We start from the raw sequence: 19,466 nt of genomic DNA, 5'->3' as shown, positions 1-19,466 counted from the left end.
CCGCGGAGGCACCCTGCCGGCTGCAGAGGACAACATGTACACCACAACATCCAAGCACCGTGGGAGAACAGAACCGGAAGGCACACCGCATGAAAGAGATAAGTAGCAGACAAATCAGAGCCGCAGGAGCGACTCACCCCCCGTGCAGCATACGCACATAAGCATAAGTGCACCTCGACATTGACAACATCCCGGTACAAACAGCAACCCCTCCACTACTGAACACAGGACACAACTGGTTCCGCAAATGTGCACAACATGGCAAATCACATCTGAAACTGCAGGAAAATGTAACATGACAATGTACAAGTACAATCTGTAACCTGCAAATATGTTTTAGTCAAACATGCAATGCAATTGGACAGCTTCTATTGTCCCATGAGTGCCCTGGACGGCCACAATGTGACGTGCTCATGAGAAGTAAGTGTCGATGATGGAGTTCCTAAGGGCCATTCCTGCTGCAGCTGCAGTTGGATGTGGGCCACCTGCCCCAACGTCACTATCATCGTCCGGTACCTCTGGAACTGGGATCCATGGGGCATTGGTGGGAACACAGATGTTGTGCAACATGCAACGATCATCTTGCACACGATGTCCGGGCTGTACAGGAGCTTTCCACCTGTGCCGTCCAGGCACCTGAAACGTTACTTCAACACGCCAAATGTGCGTTCAATGATGCCACTGGTGCGTATGTGGGCCGCATTGTACTGCCTCTGGGTGGGTGTGTTTGGGTCTCAGAGGGGTGTCATCATCCAAGAGCAGAGTGCATATCCTTGATCACCTGTGACAGTGCAGGGAGAAAAGTCAATACTTGGTTTGGCAGGATGTGATGGCAAGCCCACTAATACAATGACGCATGTGCTGGCTGTGTGTGGGGTGAGTGTAAGCCAGCCCTCTGGGAGTAGCTGGTGCTGCAACAACTCCAACAGTCATCAGGCACTCAGAAATGCAATGTCAGTACAACAAGGGGGAATGACTCGAGTCGCCAGGGCTAGTGGGCCCGGATGCACAGCGGCCGACATGGGCCCACCGCCACGGGTCGCTGACCTGCGGGAGACTGAGGTAGGGTCATGAGGGCAGAGCAGGGCCTCACATGTGTCATGGGTGCCTTCCGCGGAGTGTCACCGGGGAGAATGGGAGGCCTACCCCCAGGGCATGATGCAGGGGGCACATGCCAGCTGTGTCTGGCAACATGGTGGATATGAATGCCACAGACCCAGGCCAGACACCAAGTCCGTACCTGTCTGTTGCTGATGACAACCCCAGGCCACAGACTCAGACACCAAGGATGACGGTCACTCATGGCGCTCAGGGTTATTGGCACCATGTGTCGCACGTCTGCGATATGGAATTATGCCTCACTCATCGAAGGGAATCTTGTGCTGTGGCCGCTGCCACAGACTTGGGGTCACTGCCATTAAGGACTCAGGACACTGTTCCACATGTGGAACCTACTGGGTCGAAGAGGACACCGGTGGAGCATGTAAATTAGTAAGGAGTGATGGGGACCAGCGTCGGGGGGCCAGCGATGGTCTGCAGAGGGTGCAGAGGTCGCGGGACTGGGGCTTGGTGCTTGCACCGGCATGTGTTGGGCTCACTTTGACACACAACGGTGTTGGCAGGTGAGCAGTGCGGCACTGGTGCGCTGGGGTGGGCAAGCCTGGTCAACATCCTGGGGTGCAGCAGATGCACAGGGTCGCAGGCCCTGCTGCTCACGACGTCGGCCTTGTGACCGGCCGCGTGGCTCCGCTCTGTCAGTGACGCTGGCTTTCCCGGGAGTGGACCACGTCCTGCGCAACGGGATTTGTCACCACACCCCTGCGCAGCTCTGGCGTACTCAGGGCCAACCCACTACGCTCACGCACACAGGGGGGGATGCAGCTTGCAACACTTCTGCTATCCGTCCCACGGCCTGGGGTGACATGGTTGGGTCCACTGCTCACTACTCTCCAGTCACCAGCAGTTGTGGTCTGCATGGACATATCAGTTGTTTGCATTCCCATGTCTGTCCTGCACATCGACGCTTCACTTCTCGTTGTGTACATTCCCACTCACAGGTCACTTGCATCCTTGCACATGGCTGCATTTCGCTTCTCCACACGTTCAGCCGTTGTGTGGCTGTGCTGTCATGAAATGTCTGTGCTTGGTGCAGGGGTAGCCCAGGATGTCCATGGAGTGGTGTTGTGTCTGGTAGGTGATCGTGTAGTTTGACATGTTGTATGTGGTTTGGTCACATGTGCATTCCCACAGTTGTGCGTTGTGTGTTGGTAGCTTTGGGGTGTGTGATGTGTTGATTTGGCACTTACCAACAAGCAGTCCCGTTCATATGTGCCATCCTGGAAGTGCTGGTTGATGACGGACTGTTGGAAGATGAAGGAATCATGCACACTGCCTGGGTAGTTGGCGACAACATTGGTGAAGAGTCCCCGTTGGTCCACTATTGCCTGTTGCAGTAGTGGTGTGCAGTATCCACAGGGGACACAAGTGGGACATGTGTGCAATCGATTGCCCCCAGCACGGCTGAGAATCCGGCTATGGCGTAGAAGCCTTGCTTTGTCTCCAGCTGTTCCTGCACAGTGTTGGGGAAGTGAAGGTACTGGGGTATGAAGCGGAGGATGGCATCCAGGACAGGTGTGATGAACTTTGATAGGGCTGGCTGTGAGACCCCATCGGCTCTGGCAGTTGTTGGTTGGAATGTACCAGAGGTCAACAGGTGCAGCACAGCCAGCAGCTTTGTCTGTGGAGGGATGTTGGTTCTCCACTGTGTTGGGACAGCTGTGTCACAGCCTGTGGGCGATGTGAGTCATGATGCAGAGGATGGTTGCCCTTTTGAGCCTGTAGTGGGCAATGACTTCCTCGGGCGTTAGGTCTTATGAGACTGGTGCATTTTTGATAGGATCGCTGTCTTACTCTGCGCTGCCTCTGTGGTGGTCCGGGGGGGTGGGTCCGGGTCCTGGGGGTGGTGGCGGTCGTGGGGGTGGTGGCGGTGGGTGTTGTGGCCCTGTTGGTGCTCCGAGCTGCATGATGAGTAGCTCCATGGCGTTGTTTGTTCTTCGGGTGCGGCTGTGTGCGGGGCTCAGTTGCCTACTGCAGGTAGTCGTCCGTCTTTACACCTGCTTGAGGCAGGTGTTAAATACCTGCGGCTACCACAGCTTATCGCCTGTTTTTGGTTCGCTTCGCAGATCTGGCAGTTCGTTGTGAAAGTGGTGTTGTGGTTAGTTGGTGGTGTCTGCCGTGGTGATAAATTTAGGGGTAGTTATCGCGGGAATACTGGTGATGTCTGCAGTTTGCACCAGCTTGTGAATGGGGTGTTAGGACTATGTCCACTTTTGATGGGTTAAGGTGGAGATAGATCGGAGATAAGTCCTTGTGAATATCCCCCTATGTTGTTTCTCAGGATCAATCAGTACATTTGTAGAGCACACTACTTACCCGTGAGGGTCTCAAGGCGCTGGAGGGTGGGTGGGGGTGATGCTACTGCTCGAACAACCAGGTCTTTGTGCCACCAGGGATGAGGCGTAGGCGGGAGCCTGCGGGGGGAGAAGGGCCTCGAACTCGCAGCAGCGAGAAATAGGAGCAAGGGACACGAGCACAACTGGTGCAGCTGTGCGGCGTGGGGAGCGACCTGCCTACAACAGGGTCAAGGGTCGTGCTGGATCATGCATCCCTGAACTGGGTGTATCATAGAGCAGTGAGATAGGTGCTTAACTTGACATTATCTCTTATAAATGTTCGGATGTTCGGAGATGAGGGGAATGTTTGTAAAATGTTAAGCATGTTTTCTAAACATAATTTCTTGTGTATACATAAGTAAATGTGATGCAGACCTACCAAGACATATGGTGCCACTGTGTGTCACACAATATGGGCTCCCATCACCTGATGAGGAGCCGAAATTACGTGGCGCATAAAAAGGTGGCCTAGAAAACCCTGCATGCAATGGGTTTCCAGCTCGTGTCTCCCTGCACGGCCGATGTCCATTACAGGATGTGAAAACACTGAAGACTGAAGAGCTTTTGCCTTTTGTTGGTGGGTGTAGGGGTTAGAAGTTCCTCCCAAGCAGTGCTCAGCACAAAGTCCTGCCCCTCTAAGGCCTCACCCCCCCTCCACTCTGTGGAAAAATGTTTGATTGACAGATTTGCCAATGTAAAGATAAATGGAGTGTAGAACTGGAAATGAAAATATATACACAACAAAATGATTAAATTACACAACAGCATGATACAATTATTAAAGCCAAAAATTAGAAAAAAAAAACATTCCTTGTTAAATTTATACGGTGCCATAATGCCTTGTGTCATCTACCTGAGGAGAGAGCCAGTGGTTGGTAAAATGTCATCTTCCTGCCGGTGAACCCTCTGTTACAGAGATATTTAACCGCAGAGGTTAAGAATGTGTGATCTTGAAAATGGGGGTTGGGAGGCGTGCCATTGATACTAGTAGTACACCCACAAACCTGTGTATTTCTAAGTGTTACCAAACCTTTGCAAGGTACATTCCAACTCTTCATATAGCCAAGTTTAGGTAAAAAGTAAATTTGTTTGTAGGGTGTGAATGGGGAGAGAACACTTTAAAAATCGGTGGGGTTGTAGATAATTGTTTTTTCTGCTACATTTGGGGTTTCTTTGCAGTAAAAAATGTTTTCTCTGTTTAGAAAAAAAATCCAAAGCATATTTAAGTGCAAATATGCTTTTGTAAAGAGTTTACGCATGCATCAATGTATTCCTGTTACAGTATTGCATGCATGTACGCTTGTAATAGTTACGCAAGCAAGATTGATTTGCACAGGATAAATGACTGTCACATTTTTCCAGGACAATGTCTGAAATACTCGGTAATTTCAAAAGCAGATGGACTTTCATCACAAATGTAGGTGTGAGCCTACAAGAGTAAATTTCAGACTTTTCTTTTAGACTTGAAACCATAGTGACCTAAAGAAAACTCTAACAAATATTGTTTGAATCCAGTCAGTAGGGGCACTAGCAAGAAGCCCTGAAGATGGCATTACTGTTTGTTGGAAGATGGCCATCTTTGAAGGATCACCCCAAACTTTTTGCCTTCCTCCTCCTCTTTTGGCTTTTTGTTGGCTATAGGACTCTGAGCACTTTATCACTCCTAATTGGTGTTACAGTGCCTGTGCTTCTCCCCTAAACATGGTGACATTTATGTTTACCTGATTAGCATATTTAATGTATCTGTAAGTTCCTTATAAAGTGATATACCATATACCCAGGGCCTGTAATCTAAATGCTACAAGAAGGCCTGGAGCACTGATTGTGCCACCCACAAAAGTTACCTTTCAAACCTGTCTCAGGCCTGCCATTGCAAGGTTTGTGTGCACAGTTTACTGCCACTTTGACTAGGTATTTAAAACCACTTACCAAGCCTTAAACTCCTGTTTTATTACACATAGGTCACCCCTAAGATAGGCCCTAGGTAGCCCTAAGGACGGGGTGCTGTGTAAGTAAAATATAGGACAAGTACTTTGAAGTTTTACATGTCCTGGTAATGACCATCAGCTAAATACATTTTTCACTGCTGTGAGGCCTACTCCTCATCGGCTAGCATTGGGAATTTCTTAAAAACACTCTTAAGCTGCAATTCCTGATTAGAAAGGAGTAACTAAATAATGTTTCATATCTTTGGGACCGTAATGATGAATCCTCTTTAGTGGTAACGTTGGTTTTGACATTATTTTAGAAATGGCACTTTTAGAAAGTGGACATTTCCCTGCCCTTAACTGTACTCTGTGTGTCTGCAGCCTGTCTCCAATACACTTCTGGGCTGGGTGACAGCTACACTTTGTGCATTCCCTATAGACAGCCACAAACACAGGAAGGTGGGGCTCATCTGCATTCTGAGTCCGCACACAAAGCACTGATTTACCACCCACAGATAGCCTTGCAGACAGGACAGGGTGGAAAGGGATCCTTGTGCACTTCAGAGAGCTGCTTTGAAGTCACCCTCTACATCAAAAGCACTTTTAGTTATAAATGCGGGGGCTCTGATCGTACCAAATCAGTACACCTCTGGACCTGGGAAGAACTCTGCTGGAGTCAAGACTGCTGTGCTGTAAGGATTGCCACTTTGCCTTGGCTCACTGTTGTGAGGAACTGCATTTCTGCTTTGCTCAGCTGCCCTGCTGTCTGCTGATATCTGCTCTGCTGAGGATAAAGACTGGAACGATCTCACTTGAACCAAGAATGACTCCAAGGGCTGGCTGGCATGCCTCCTGTTTTCTGATGTCTCAGGGACACAAAAGACTTCTTGAAACGCTCTTGGTGCTGCCAGTCCTGGGCCTCAGAAGTGGGTTCTGCAGCTGTTTCCTGCAAAAACCCGACACATAGTAACCACTGCGCCAGTCTGAACCGACGACGCAGTCAGTTCGCCGATAGCAGTTTCACAGCCTGCGCAGTCCAACGACGACGCATTGCCTTTATCGCTATAAAGCTTGATGACGACTATGCAGGAACCCACTGCGTGAATTGGAACCAACCAATTGTGCACTCGACGTCGACCCGTGCTCCATATAAGGTACTTTTTTCAGCGGAACCTGCTTGAGTCTCATAACCGGCCTGTCGTCCATTGGGGTCAGCCAGAACTTTGGATTTGTACCGGTCCCTCACAACCTCAAGTAACCTTTTGATCACTAGTGACTTCTAAGCACTAGTTTTACATTTATTCTTTAAAATTCATATCTCAATTTCTACTACTTGGATTTTTGTTGTTTTTGTTTTACTCAGAGAAATATTCTTTATTTTACTAAACCAGCGTGGAGCCTTTTTGTGTTACTTTCAATGTGTTACTGTGAGTGTTATGTACAAATACTTTACACATTGCCTCTTAAGTTAAGCATTCCTGATCTAGGACAAGCGGTCAGAGGGTGAGTATAGGTTAATTGAAAGTGTGTATCTAGCTCACCCTGACTAGGATTGTGGTCCCTACTTGGACAGGATACAAACCTCTGCCTCCCGTGATGAGGGTACTCTGATAAAGTGGCTGCCCTGTAGTGGCCTTCCTAGGCGTGCTAGTTTGTTTCTTTTACCATAATTAACTGTCTCCTTCTTAATCTAGCACCAGCGATCTGCAATTACATTTACATTGTCTAATTTGGATTATCACAGAACTGGTGAAATAGATGATTAGAAATGCTAAAGTTGTATTAAGAAATTTGTTATCATCCTATTTTAGAATACTTGGTGGACAGCTAAGGTTGCTTTATTGGACTTTGCATCTTCCTTAGCCAGGATAGTCCTGGAACAAGTGTTAGGACTAAAGATATATTAATCGCAATAGCGGACCATCTCAATCAAGTGGCCATAGTGCAAATACTTTAATAGCCCATTTGCTCATTGTTGTTAATGAAATCCATCAACGTTCCCATTGTAATATATTACTTATAAATAGCTTTTTGCTCCCAGGCCAACAGGAAAGTAGAGATTCAAATCTGTGATGATGTATTTATTAGAATTAGAAATTTCATGTAATTTGGATGGGGGGGGCTTCAGTGCCAGATCTTCAAATGTATACAGAGTGATTGATATAAGTTTTAACACAGACTATAGCTGGTACACCCAGAGTCAGTTGCTTGCAAGTACTTGAAAAAGAGCAAACAACGGCTAAAGGTCTCCAATGCAGTGCATGCGCGCTGCGTAGGCAAGACCTAATAAATAGGTTTACTGTTTCATCACTTCCAAGGGTAGTGCATATGTCAGAATGTGTCCACACACAGGCTCTACTTCCTCAGAATCTGTTCTCACAGGGTATGGATAATCCTGGAACAACGGATGACAGGCTAAGAGGTCTGAGCTGAGGGCTTTACTGTTTTTTTTTTTTTTGGATGGTTGCTATGTAGAGGGGCAGGTTCCACCAATCTAAGCTGTCTGCCTGTGACGTGTCACGGCCCTGCACCACCGGTTATTGCTGGCACTGGAGCCAAGGCCGGACTGCCAGTTTTTTCCACTGGGCATTTCCCCATGGTTTGGAGCCTTTGGGTGCCGGCTTTTAGGGCAGGGAGGCATTGATGGCACCTCCATCACTTTCTATAGCAGGCTCAGCGGAGGCTACAGGAGAGGGTGAGAAAAGTCAGAGGTGGGAGTGCGAGGGGAACGGAGAAGGGCTGGTTTGAACAGCTTTTATCAGTTGCCTTTGGTTCCTAGACCAGTCCTGAATTGATCTGAAGCAACCCTAGGTCCTGACCACGTGATTACATTTTAGAATGATGAGGTCTAAACATTGACATGAGGTATTCTGCATAAACAGCCCAGTTCTGCAAACTGTCAGCAGAATCCCACCCAACTGCTTTCTGTGTGCCATCACAGCATAAAATACTTCCCTGAGGTTCTAAAGCCAGACATCACTAGGAGTTCTACCTTTCTACTCCAACTCACGACCTAACATAGTCTTGTATGTGATCTGTTACTATATCTGCAGATGCTTAATTACTTACAGGCGTGTGAGAATGGAGTCACCTGGAGTGTTCCACTGCCATGGTGTGACTGGCAAGGACAGTTGGCAGAGCTGGTGGACTGCGCAGGGTGGGTGTCCCTTTCCCTGGGGAGGTTTTATATTTCCTTCTACTTCGCCATCTATTACTAGCCGTGTTTATCTAATAAAGAGCCAACAGAGAACCTGCAGTTTCTAGCGGGTTTCTACACCACACGCCTCCTCTTTGGATTACATCCCAGGAGCCGGGTGAGAACCAAGGATGGAGAGATGTGAACTTTAGGAACTCTTAACAAATGAGAAACAGAAAGAAAAACAATGGGGAAGGGAAGGGCAGCCCCACCAGTGCCATCACAATATGTGGGTGCCCAAGAAGAATAATAATCCACATATGTAAAGCGCGAACAATCACCCGTAAGGGTCTCTAGGCGCTGGGGGCCGTCGGGAAGATTAAGCAAGTTATTGCCCAGAGTCACATGGTGCTGGCCTAATCTGCCGCCGACGCCGGGGATCGAGCCGTGATCCCCAGATTCCGGAGTCAGTCACCCTGGCCGCGGCACCACACCTCTAAACTTTGTGTAGGGAGAAAGAGCTGCAGGCCAGGAAGCCTCTCCTTGTGCATTTCCAAGAGAAACAGTGGCTGCAAGAAGTGATGAAGCTGTACCTAAGAGAATCTGGTTCCACATGCTGCATAGCTGCCAAGGTATCAGATTGCTTATGTGAGATATTTTCATAATTTCAGTGTAAATATGAGTGACATTCAACGACTATGAGTGACACTTTCTCGAAAGCAAAATCAAGCAATCAACTGCGCGGTAAGGAAGAAAAAATACAAGGAGTATGGTGCTGATGCTCTGCGTTTCACCGTTCTTTAGACAGGATGCTGAAGAAAAGTACCAGATAGCCTGTTTTTACTAGCAGCATGAAAGCAGGAGGCAGGTGTTGCTTACCTGACATTAATGTGCATAAACCAAAGGGGATGCCGGTTCCATTATCATGGGATGACGCGAGTCACCCAAAGTGGTTTATGAGATGTCCATCCATTTGAAAGATAGTGTTTATTTTAGGTATATTTTTTCTGAATGCTTTGCCTACAGCAACTTTGTATGCATAGAGACATCTGGCTAGCCTGAATCTCGTTTAAAAAAAAAAAAGCACTGGTAATGCCAGTAGGTCTCACCTTTAGGAACTATTGGCATCGCTAATGGTTTTTAGCAATGTTGTACAGCATACTCAACACAGTGCAGCAGGGCTAAAGAGAAAAAAGGTGCTGTGATGCAGTTCATGTGGCACATTATTTTGTAGGTAAGGGCCAAAAAATTCTGATTTTATTTGCTGACCCAAGGTGAAAGGGTAATTTTTGTTTTTCAAAGTAGATTACTTACTTTCATATATATGTGGGGAAGCAACACTGAGGGCTCAGGTGGGGGAGGCTAGATGGCAGAAGCAACTTGGAAGGAGGGGGAGAAACACTTGCGGAGAGATAGCAATGCGGGAGAGAAAAAGCACGTGGGTGAGTGAGAGAAGCACACAAGGGAAACTGCTGGAAAACACATGCACTCTTGCGAATGCTTAAGCAAAAAGAAAAAAAAAAAGTAGTCCCTTAAAAGCAAGCAGTGGAACGACACAAGCAAAGAGACAATGATCCATGGGAGGGACAGACACAAGATGAGCAAGGCTAGCCATTGAACAAGAAGCAAGAAAATCAGCGCCAATATTGCCAACCAATGGTAAGTTATGGGCAGGCCTTCAGCCCACTGCAAGCTCTGGTAGCTTGACAATAGGTCTTTTGCAACCAGATAGCTATGCTGATAGCATTGATCTATAAAGAGGTTCAGGAAACCACTTCTTCCTGACAACCCAGATTCAACATACAGCTAAGAAGGAGATGAACTATTTTCAAAATAATCACTAAAAATTACCCTAGGCCTGAAAGCCTTACTGTAAAATAGCAGGATGTGCAATACAGCTATATGTTCAAATAGTCAATGCATACAAGTCTCTGTTTACTACTGGACACAGTGATCGCCTTATTTCCTAATAAGCTTAATTCCTTTTATAAGCTGTAGCTGCCGTTCCGGTAGGGTGTGAGAGCCTTAACACATTAGAAAGGTTAATCTGTGGAATAAATCTGAGAAAACGATGGCTCGATTATGCACCATCACAGGATTCCGGGCCAGTGGATCTAAAAGTACATTCCCACTGCATTCAATGTATTTAGAGAACAAATATCTAATACTCGAAAAGGCAGCCGGGTTGTAGAGGATTGCACTGCCAGGACTAGTCACAAAGGTAACAAAATATTGCCCACCTCAGATGGTCAGCTGCCACTTGACCACAAAATTAAACATTCATTCAAAGGGTATGAGAGGCAATATATATACAAGGTAAATCATATAGTATGCACAAAAAGCGAAGAAAAGAAGTCCACGTTGCTGTATGTAGCCTTAAGGTGTCTTTATTATAGATGTGCTTGGCTGGAGGACGAGACGCCACCGGATACGGCCCTCACACAGAGTTTTTTACGCAACTCTGAAGAAGCCCATGTCTGGGCGAAATGCGTTGGCTGTCCACTTATGAAAACCAAGCACATCTATAATAAAGCCACCTAAAGACTACATACAGCAATGTGGACTTTTCTTCCCTTTTTGTGCCTACTATATGATTTACCTTGTATGTATATTGCCTCTCATATTCATATCTATCCACGTGGAACACTTGTAAATGATGGTTACCCGAGGAAAAATGCCAAGATGATTTTATTGTGTTAAGATTTTATTTTATTGTGATATTAATTCATTTATTAAAACTAGACAATAGAAAACCGAACTAAAGCTGATATTTGATGCCAAATAATGTATCTTGTCACAAAAAGTTGGTTTTTCAGAGCAAAATTATTATATTTTCAGAAAATGCTAAAATATATTGTGAAAATAAAATGAAAAGCTGGTCTTGAAGAACAAGAATATTTTCTGAAAACAGCAAGCTGGTTTTTAAGACCCACTTAGTGCGTGGTGGAAACTGACAAGCTGGTGTTCAGGGGTAAAATATGTGCATTTTTCAAAATATATTAACGTTGATAGTTGTGGGATAGCTCATGCAGAATTTGGGACACATATTGTAAACATAGGTCCTAATTAAGAGCCGCACTGTACTGTCTGCATTACATTTACCTCTACCAGCCCCAGTAACATGCAATTATAACTTCAACCCAATGGAATCGTTGATTACAAATTCCGCGGGGTTTAACACTTACATTTTCCACCTGCTCTGAGCAGATGGTAAATATATTTGGGGGCTTCTGGGTGGGGTGTACGGAGTGTGTATTCACCACGCTTTAAGAAAGAAAAAAATGGCAAGGCCTGGTAGCCAAAGCCTCGAGCAATTTCACAGTGCAACATTACCACATGATAGAACCAGGGCTAGTGTTCATATACCTGGTAAATTCGAGTCAGGAACACTTACCACACTGCATCATTCAGCCAGAAATGCATCTGGTAATCCCACTCTGCCCAACTGGTAACCAGGACCACACTAGTATCATTTAATTGGTTCCTGAGGACACTTGCCTGTGTGTTTGGAAATGATTTCCCGTTTCCTGGTCAAGATCTATAGATTAGTAAGACATTGCTGTCTACCTGCTGTCAGAGGACTGAACATTCCATGTCAATGGAACCTAAAGCATATGGTGCTATCTGAGCCCGAATGATAACTCTGCTTTATAAGGGAATGCATATACATTTGATAATCTGAGGAACAGATTAATTGCCCAAATTGATAGGTCTGTGCCATTTTAAATTCTCCATTGCCACCAGACTGAGAATATATTTCGAAAAACCAGAATGTGAAAATGAAAGGATATGCACGTTAGAGGTGAAGGTATAAGCCTTGCGAGGAAAGGCAGAATGCCAGGTCAAACAGTTTTTAAGTGACTGTAAACACCAGCTTAAACACCCCCATGGAGTAAGAGCTGAACCTGGCAGACGAGGAGTCGTCCTTCAAAACGGCTTGGGATATCCATGGCTTTTTGGCAACTTCTTAAAAGAAAATAATGGATATTTCACATCTGATTCCACAAAATTTGTAGTAGAACTATCAGTGGATGAGTGGGGCACGTTTCAACTTTTAATTATTCTGGTGGAGGGGGTGAGGGCACCGCAGAAGGTTCTCTGGGTGACTTCTACAGGTTCCTTCGCCAGGGGCTGAGCTGCGTCTGTTCTTTTCACAGGCCTCTTCGGAGTAACTGTTTTTTTCTTGGGTCTAGGAAGTAGAAGTATATCATATATACATTCGGAAGCCTTCTTTGCGCTTTCCACTGGAGTCTGGGAGATGTCAACATTACTCTCTGGAAATAATTTGATTACAGAGTTTTCTAGGTTTTGGTCTGCGTCTGCGAAACTCAAACTAGTAAAAAAAGGGGGCGAAGGATCTTCATCAAATCGTTAAACAAGAAAGTATTACAATATACAGAAGTTGCACTTTATATGGATAGGCCCTGGTGGCCGATCAAACCATATACTAAAATAGTGGTATAAGTACCACGACTAGGAAAGAAAGAAGGCCTAGGGCCTCTAGAATCGCTGGGCCTACAAGGAGCTAACTTCAGTTAGTGACCAGGAGGTCCACGGGTCGCATGTGCAGTGAGGAAAGTTACACGTGGGCTCCCATAGGTTTTCAATGGGTGCGTAAAAGTTCAAAAGTTACTGCTAAAAGGGTCTTCTGGTTGAACTACGAAATCAAGACTTCAGATCTAGACATTAGAGATGTTACTCTACACTTGTGCACCGGAGTGCCAGCTTTACCTCACCCACAGGAAGTGGGTGCATAGGTCTCGAAGTGCGTCGGGTTTCGTCTATCTGTTCAATGGAGCCTGATGACAAAGATGCTGCAGGCGGTCGGTCCAGAAGAGATGCGGTGGATCCAAGGGTGGATCGGAAGTGTAGAAGACCTGAAAGCAGAGTAGACAGTGTTCACAGTCACTAGCCAGTGACCGGCGTGGCACCAGGTAGGTACCAGGCGATGTCGGGTGCAAACAGGTGAAGAGGTGTAGCCTGTCTCTGCAGCCACGTGGTCCCTGAAGGTCGACGACATCCAGGAGTCGGTTCACGAGCTGTCCCATGCAGGTTCTCGCTGTCGGCAGTGTCGGCGACTCAAAGGAAGCAAACAAGCCTTGGCAAAAGCAGGAGTCGCAGGAATCGAAGAAAGCTTGTGGTTCTGACCAGCAAGGTCAGAGGGGCTGCTCCTTGGGAGGGCAGCAGGGGCCAGTCTGGAGCAACCAGACCAGCGTCGTAGTTTTCAATTAGGTTCGCCAAAATGGCCACTAGCCAACGGGCCAGGGACCGGGCAGGCGCGTCGAGTCGCGAAGTGCAGAGGGGCCCCACGCAGATTGTGGAGATGCTGGAGGGCTCACCTTTGGTGCAGATGCTGCTCGGATGTTGGGCTTCTCAGGACCCAAAGCACAACTCGGAGGGAGCCTCTGTCGTCGCGCTTGCAGCTTGTCGAGTGTCTTTCAAGATGGCTGGCTCCATGTGTCTCGGTGCCTCCACGGGTTCCTTCTTTGCAGGGACTGAGGATCGGGCTGCGAGAGGTCTGGAGGTCTAGTTCTTGTTGGGCTCTGGGCTCGGGCTCCGGCAGGAGGCGGCGGCAAAGCAGACGTCGACTCGCTGGATGGTGCTTGCGTTAGCAAGATGGTCACTCCCTGACCACAGGGGAGATTTCCTCCAGTCTTTTGTGCAGCAGAACGTCGAAGTTCCCGTCTTCTTCTTAGTTTCAAGTTGATTCCAGGATGTCTGAAGTCTTAGGACACAGCTCCTACCTTTAAGCGGATTCTAGGGGCCGGACTACCTGCTAGGTCCCTCCCTAAGGGTGGGACCAGGAAGGGGGGTGGTTACACCCCCAATCCTTTGTCCAGCTCGCCCCAGGTCCGGGGCTGGTGTGCCCCAGGACCGGTTTGAACTGGCATATGCACCGAGGCTCCTTGTGAGTCTCAGGCATGTCTGATTCTATTCAAGCCCTACCTGACCAATACACAAAATCCTGTCTGGGGTGGTGCTCGCACCTCCCCTGGCAGGAAACCCTTTGTCCACGTCTCCCAAGCTGGAAGGACTCCCAGCAGCAGGAGGGCAGACTTGTGTCGGTGGTGGCAGCGTCCATTTTGTGAAGCTGAGGCTATGTCTGATTTTACCCGGATTTCAGGATCTGTACATGTCGTGTCCCTCTAGAAGGGTGGAATGCTAACCCCGTCGCCAGAACTGGCGAGGGGTTAGTATTCCAATTCGTATGACACCTTACTCGACATGTTTTGATAAAGCCAAACCAAAGATAGCATTTAACCGCGAGGTTCATAATGCACTCAAGAGTATATGGTATGACGATATCTGGAAACGGTAGAAGGAAGTTGTTTCGACCACTGCAGACAGGCTCAGCTCATGCCAGAGCACTATCTCACATGGAACCAAGCACTCTGCCTTCAGGATTGTTAAGGCCTGCCATAGGAGTGACTTATAGGTTAACATGTGTCCCATTTAAGGTTAGGTATAGGTATACTACACCTACGTAAGAGGTGGTTACACCAACTTACCCCAGCTGAGTGATCAGCCAGTTGTGTCAAATTGTTAGGCCAGGCCAGGGGTGGCACAATACATGCTTCAGCCCCTGGTAGGCCTTAGAAACACCAATGCCCTGGGTACCTAGTGTACACTGGTACAGGGGGCTCACAGGGTGATCCAATTCCAATTGGTTATGTACCTAGGGTACATGGAGTCCATTTTAAAGAGAGAGCAGATAGGCTGAGATCCTGAATGGCAGGATCTCAGGCCAACTAAGTCGAAAAACCAGCTAGACACTAGGCAAAAAGTTGGGGGTAACCATAGTCAGATATCCACCTTCCTACACCTACCCACTGCGCCCACCGTGCTCTTTATGGCGAGGGCGTAGGCTGCCATTTTGCTGGTCCGTAGTGGTGGGACCACCTCATCGTTTGAGCAGTGCTGATTGAGAAGTTACTGTTACAAGAAGGGGGCAGTATCCTGAAAGATTGGTAGGTAGACATAGAGGACAGGTTGAATGCGCAGCAGGAGTAAAAATGTCTGAGCAAAGGGTTATTGGTACTGGACTTGTTTACTACCTTTGTTGAGGCTCACTATGAGTGTCCAGGTATCAGACCTAGTACTCCTCCCCCCCTGACCCCCCCAAGAGTTACCCATGCCAGGGGTAATCACTAACTCTGGTGGGGGTGTGGGAATTACCAGTTTTACATAGATTAATAAATTAACAATGGAATGTGTCCTTCCATACCAAATGCCCCTGGTGAGTCCTCAATCTCACCTTTCAGCTCATTGGTCGGTCGAAAAGATAACGGATCCAGGGAATTGACACCGATCTTGAAATCCTGATGGGGCCGCTCCCATTCGAACTAAAGGGCCACGCGACACGATGACCCAAGTGTCTAAAGAAAGAGGTTCCCTGGGCACAACGGGTTTGGCACTTAATTACAGAGATGTTTTTGGGAATTCACGTTTACCCCAGATTCAGCTGTGAGTTTTGGTCCCAAGAGTAAAGAAATGTTTACAGTTTGAGAATTCAGATTCAGTCAGCTCAATGACAAGAGATTATGGATCATAATCTGACTGTACGGTATGCAGCTTCAGAAGAATAAACGTTTTACTACTGACCAGTATAGCTCTGAAATGCTGACAGTAAGCCGGAGCGCTGTCCAGCGGGGGTTTCTTTATGAGGACAGGTGAGTGTTTTACAAAGCTGAATGTAGACCAAGCACAGGCCTCTAGTGCCTGAAGGAGCGCGAGGCCAACCCGCTCCATCCAATCCTGGCGCTGCTCTCGTGCAGCATGAGAGCAGCTTCTGGATTGGTTGGAGGGTCCTTTCCACAGTCTTCAGATGGACAGCGAATAGGGCGTGGAGTTCATGGGAAGAACAATTTTGTTGTATTTAATTAATATAATGAGCAATGCATGTACTGTTTGTTTTATTTTGGAGGGAGGGGTTGTTTTTATTTGGCCATTTGAGAGAGTTTTTTTTAGCTTGGGTTCCTAAGGAGGGAAAATCTGTTTTTGTTTTTTGCAGGTGGTGGGCACTTCTTTCGCCCCAGCGCCCCATCACTCTGAAAGGTCACCAGTCACTCCTGGTTCTGGCCAAGCAATGCGCCATACAGCGGTTTACTGAGCTAGAGGGCAGATTTCCACTTATGCTTTATGTAGCGTGGAGTGGTGAGCCTCACAATTTCTTGGCCAGTTCCTGCACAAGAAGAGGAATAATGGTAGCCTTCCCACTCAATGACGGTCTGCTTCTTAGACGCGTCCGTACAACTTCCTTTTTCTGATTTAATCTGTATTCAATATTATGCCACAATGTTCAATCAAATACAATTTGGGATGCTGTGTGAAAGATGAATGTGCATGAATAACGAACCCAAGACAACTTTGAAGCAAGAAGATGCTAAATATTTTATTGCTTCCATGTAATGCACTCAACAGTGTGTACCAAAGTACAAGACAACACCATCCTAACTATCACAAGCTAAGGCCACCTCCTTCTCTGACGCGACTATGCAGGAAATGCCTTTAATGCGTGGCAAAGGTACACCTTTTAATCAAATAAATTACTTGATTTTTTTTCCATTTCTTGATATTGATTGGACTTTAAATACAGTCACCGTTTAACAACTTTATTTGTAAAATTCAAGCTACTGTTACCAGAGACATGTTGCTATGCGGACTATAAGTTTGTTTCACATCAACGTAAAATACTTGTTGAAATGCAAGACTTCGTATAGTACACCCCTTACATAGGTTCCTGGGTTAACAACCTTTATTGTCCTTCTGCTGCCCCAGTTGATGGTGATCACATTGTGTTCAATTTCGCGTTTTAAATCTATTCGGGAACCAGAGTCGAGTTTGCATCTGCCATTCTGTCCCTCTTCATACAGATTTTAAGATTCAATGTGTTTGATCCCTCATCTATAGTTGCTCTTAATTTGTGAAGTGCCTCCATATGTTCCACATTTTACCCCACCACACGTGAATGGGGGAGGGGAGTAGCTTGCTGCTTCCAGGCCCGCACAGTACGGTCATACATGATGTAAATTCAGATGTTGCAGTGAAACTATCAATAATGTCGCAGGTCATGTCATGAGTAATGCAATATGTGAGGTAAATAGAGATGCTTGGCGAGGGTGCAATTTATTCTTACATTACAGCACAAGTTAAATGTATTTAGGCTAAATATAACTTGTGGATTTTAGTGGTTTTGTTAGTTTAAAACGGTAGCTGTTAACTGATATTTTCACCTAGCTATAACGTCCCTTTAATCTTTGGGTTTTCTACTTAATTTTTAAGGCTTTTTTTTTTTTTTTTTTACATAGAGAAAGATATTATTACAATTCGTAAATATAATGTGACTTAACCCTTTGTTTTTGTCAGTGAATTCTAATCTTTTCAAGTAAAGTAAGATGTCTCTCAACGTGCACGGTGTGTGGTTAGGCCCTGTGCCTAACCCCTTTCCGCTGCACATAGCAGACTATGTCATGCAACAATTTAAAGGGTGTTATTCTAAGTAAAGCAGACCTTCTGACATTGTCAAAGGGGCCGAACACCAAAATGTAAACAAGCATTTGCAATGCAATAGGTCTCGAATTTACGGGAGTTTAAGCTATTAGCATTGTAAATGACAATGTGTTTCATTTATGTTTCAAAAACCAAAACATAAATAAAAGGCATTGTCATTTACAATGCCAATAGCTCAAACTCGCGTAAATGCGAGACCTATTGCATTGCAGATGCTTGTTTTTGTCTGTGTACATCAAGGTGACACTGGATTCTTGGCTGCTGCTGATTCATTATGACATTCAACATTCTCTACAAAATCTTCTTTACAAAATGGCAACGGATTGTCTACGAACTGCTGAAGAAACAACATACATTTACCTGCCATCATCAAGATAACTCCAAAGACTAAAATTGAGAGCATACTGAAATATCGTGAGTTTGCATTTTCTATAAATCGGATTGTATCTTTTTAAAAGCATCCTTTGCGTGGATAGTCCTGAGCTCTGCAAAACAGGCTTCAACATCTAGGAACATTAGTAACGAAGCCACTCCTGTTGATGCTTTTAGGGAACAATCTTTCAGTCCTGGGGCAGGATTAAACAAGGACAACACTGGATGTTACTTAAATAGTAAAGGGCTATTGCACATTTAGCATGCATTTCTCAGCAGAGCACAAGCCAGCCATTTCTGTAGGTATTGTAATCCCACTCCCCACCTGCAATATTAGATCCAATCACAGCATTATCCACAGAAGCCGATTGAAGACTAAAACAGACATCAACAGCACCATCACAGTGAGTCTCAAAAACCATTTGAAAGTGAATGATCTCGCACACAACACCAAGGCAAACTCGGAAATAATGCAGTCTGACATAACAGGGATCCACCAGGAAGAAGCTCAGAAGCTGAAATCAGAATATACAATGTTGGATACTCAGAAGCAAAAATAAGAAAAGAGTAATTGCTTTGTCTAAATCCTTATGTTTATCTCGTCAAAGAGACTTAGCTGAGTTGGAAGTTCGCAGCTGCTTGTGGTGTTTAAAGAGGACCCTAAATCAAGCGTGGAATTTCTCGAAATGTGGTTCCCGAAGGCACTAATAATCAACGTAAAAAATGACTTTGAACGTGAAGTAGCCCACACACTGTCAACTCCTAAGTCTCAAAATTCCAAGGACCATTGTATACAAAGTCCTCCGATACCAACAGGTAGAAACTTTTTGGACTATTTGTGATATAACAAACAGATCCTGTGGGAAGGAGTGAAGGTCAACATTTTCCAGGAATACTCCAAAGACACTGCCCTCCTTCGGAAAGGCTTGTGCGCGCTCACCCCGAGGCTGAAAAGTATAAATTTGCCATTTTGCATTTGTCAGCCAAAATGTGTGTCTTTCTAGGAAAAATCTCGGAATCGGAACTGGACATGAAAGCACAGAATGCAAAAGTACTTTTTATTAAAAT

At 46.1% G+C, this 19,466-nt stretch overlaps 1 protein-coding gene across 1 annotated transcript in view; it reads right to left on the bottom strand.

The window, feature by feature from the left end:
* Nucleotides 1-12,369: 12,369 nt before the first annotated feature.
* Nucleotides 12,370-19,466, bottom strand: part of LOC146869512 (E3 ubiquitin-protein ligase TRIM38-like) — an 80,888-nt gene continuing 73,791 nt past the window's right edge. The window contains exon 6 of the mRNA XM_085637324.1: nt 12,370-12,482. Coding sequence (XP_085493450.1) covers nt 12,370-12,482 — 113 coding nt within the window. The remainder of the gene's footprint in view (nt 12,483-19,466) is intronic.

This window comes from Triturus cristatus, chromosome 1_1, assembly GCF_964204655.1.
Source record: "Triturus cristatus chromosome 1_1, aTriCri1.1, whole genome shotgun sequence".
Lineage (NCBI taxonomy): Eukaryota > Metazoa > Chordata > Amphibia > Caudata > Salamandridae > Triturus > Triturus cristatus.
The sequence above is the reverse complement of the archived record's forward strand: the minus strand, read 5'-3'. Positions and strand labels throughout refer to the sequence as shown.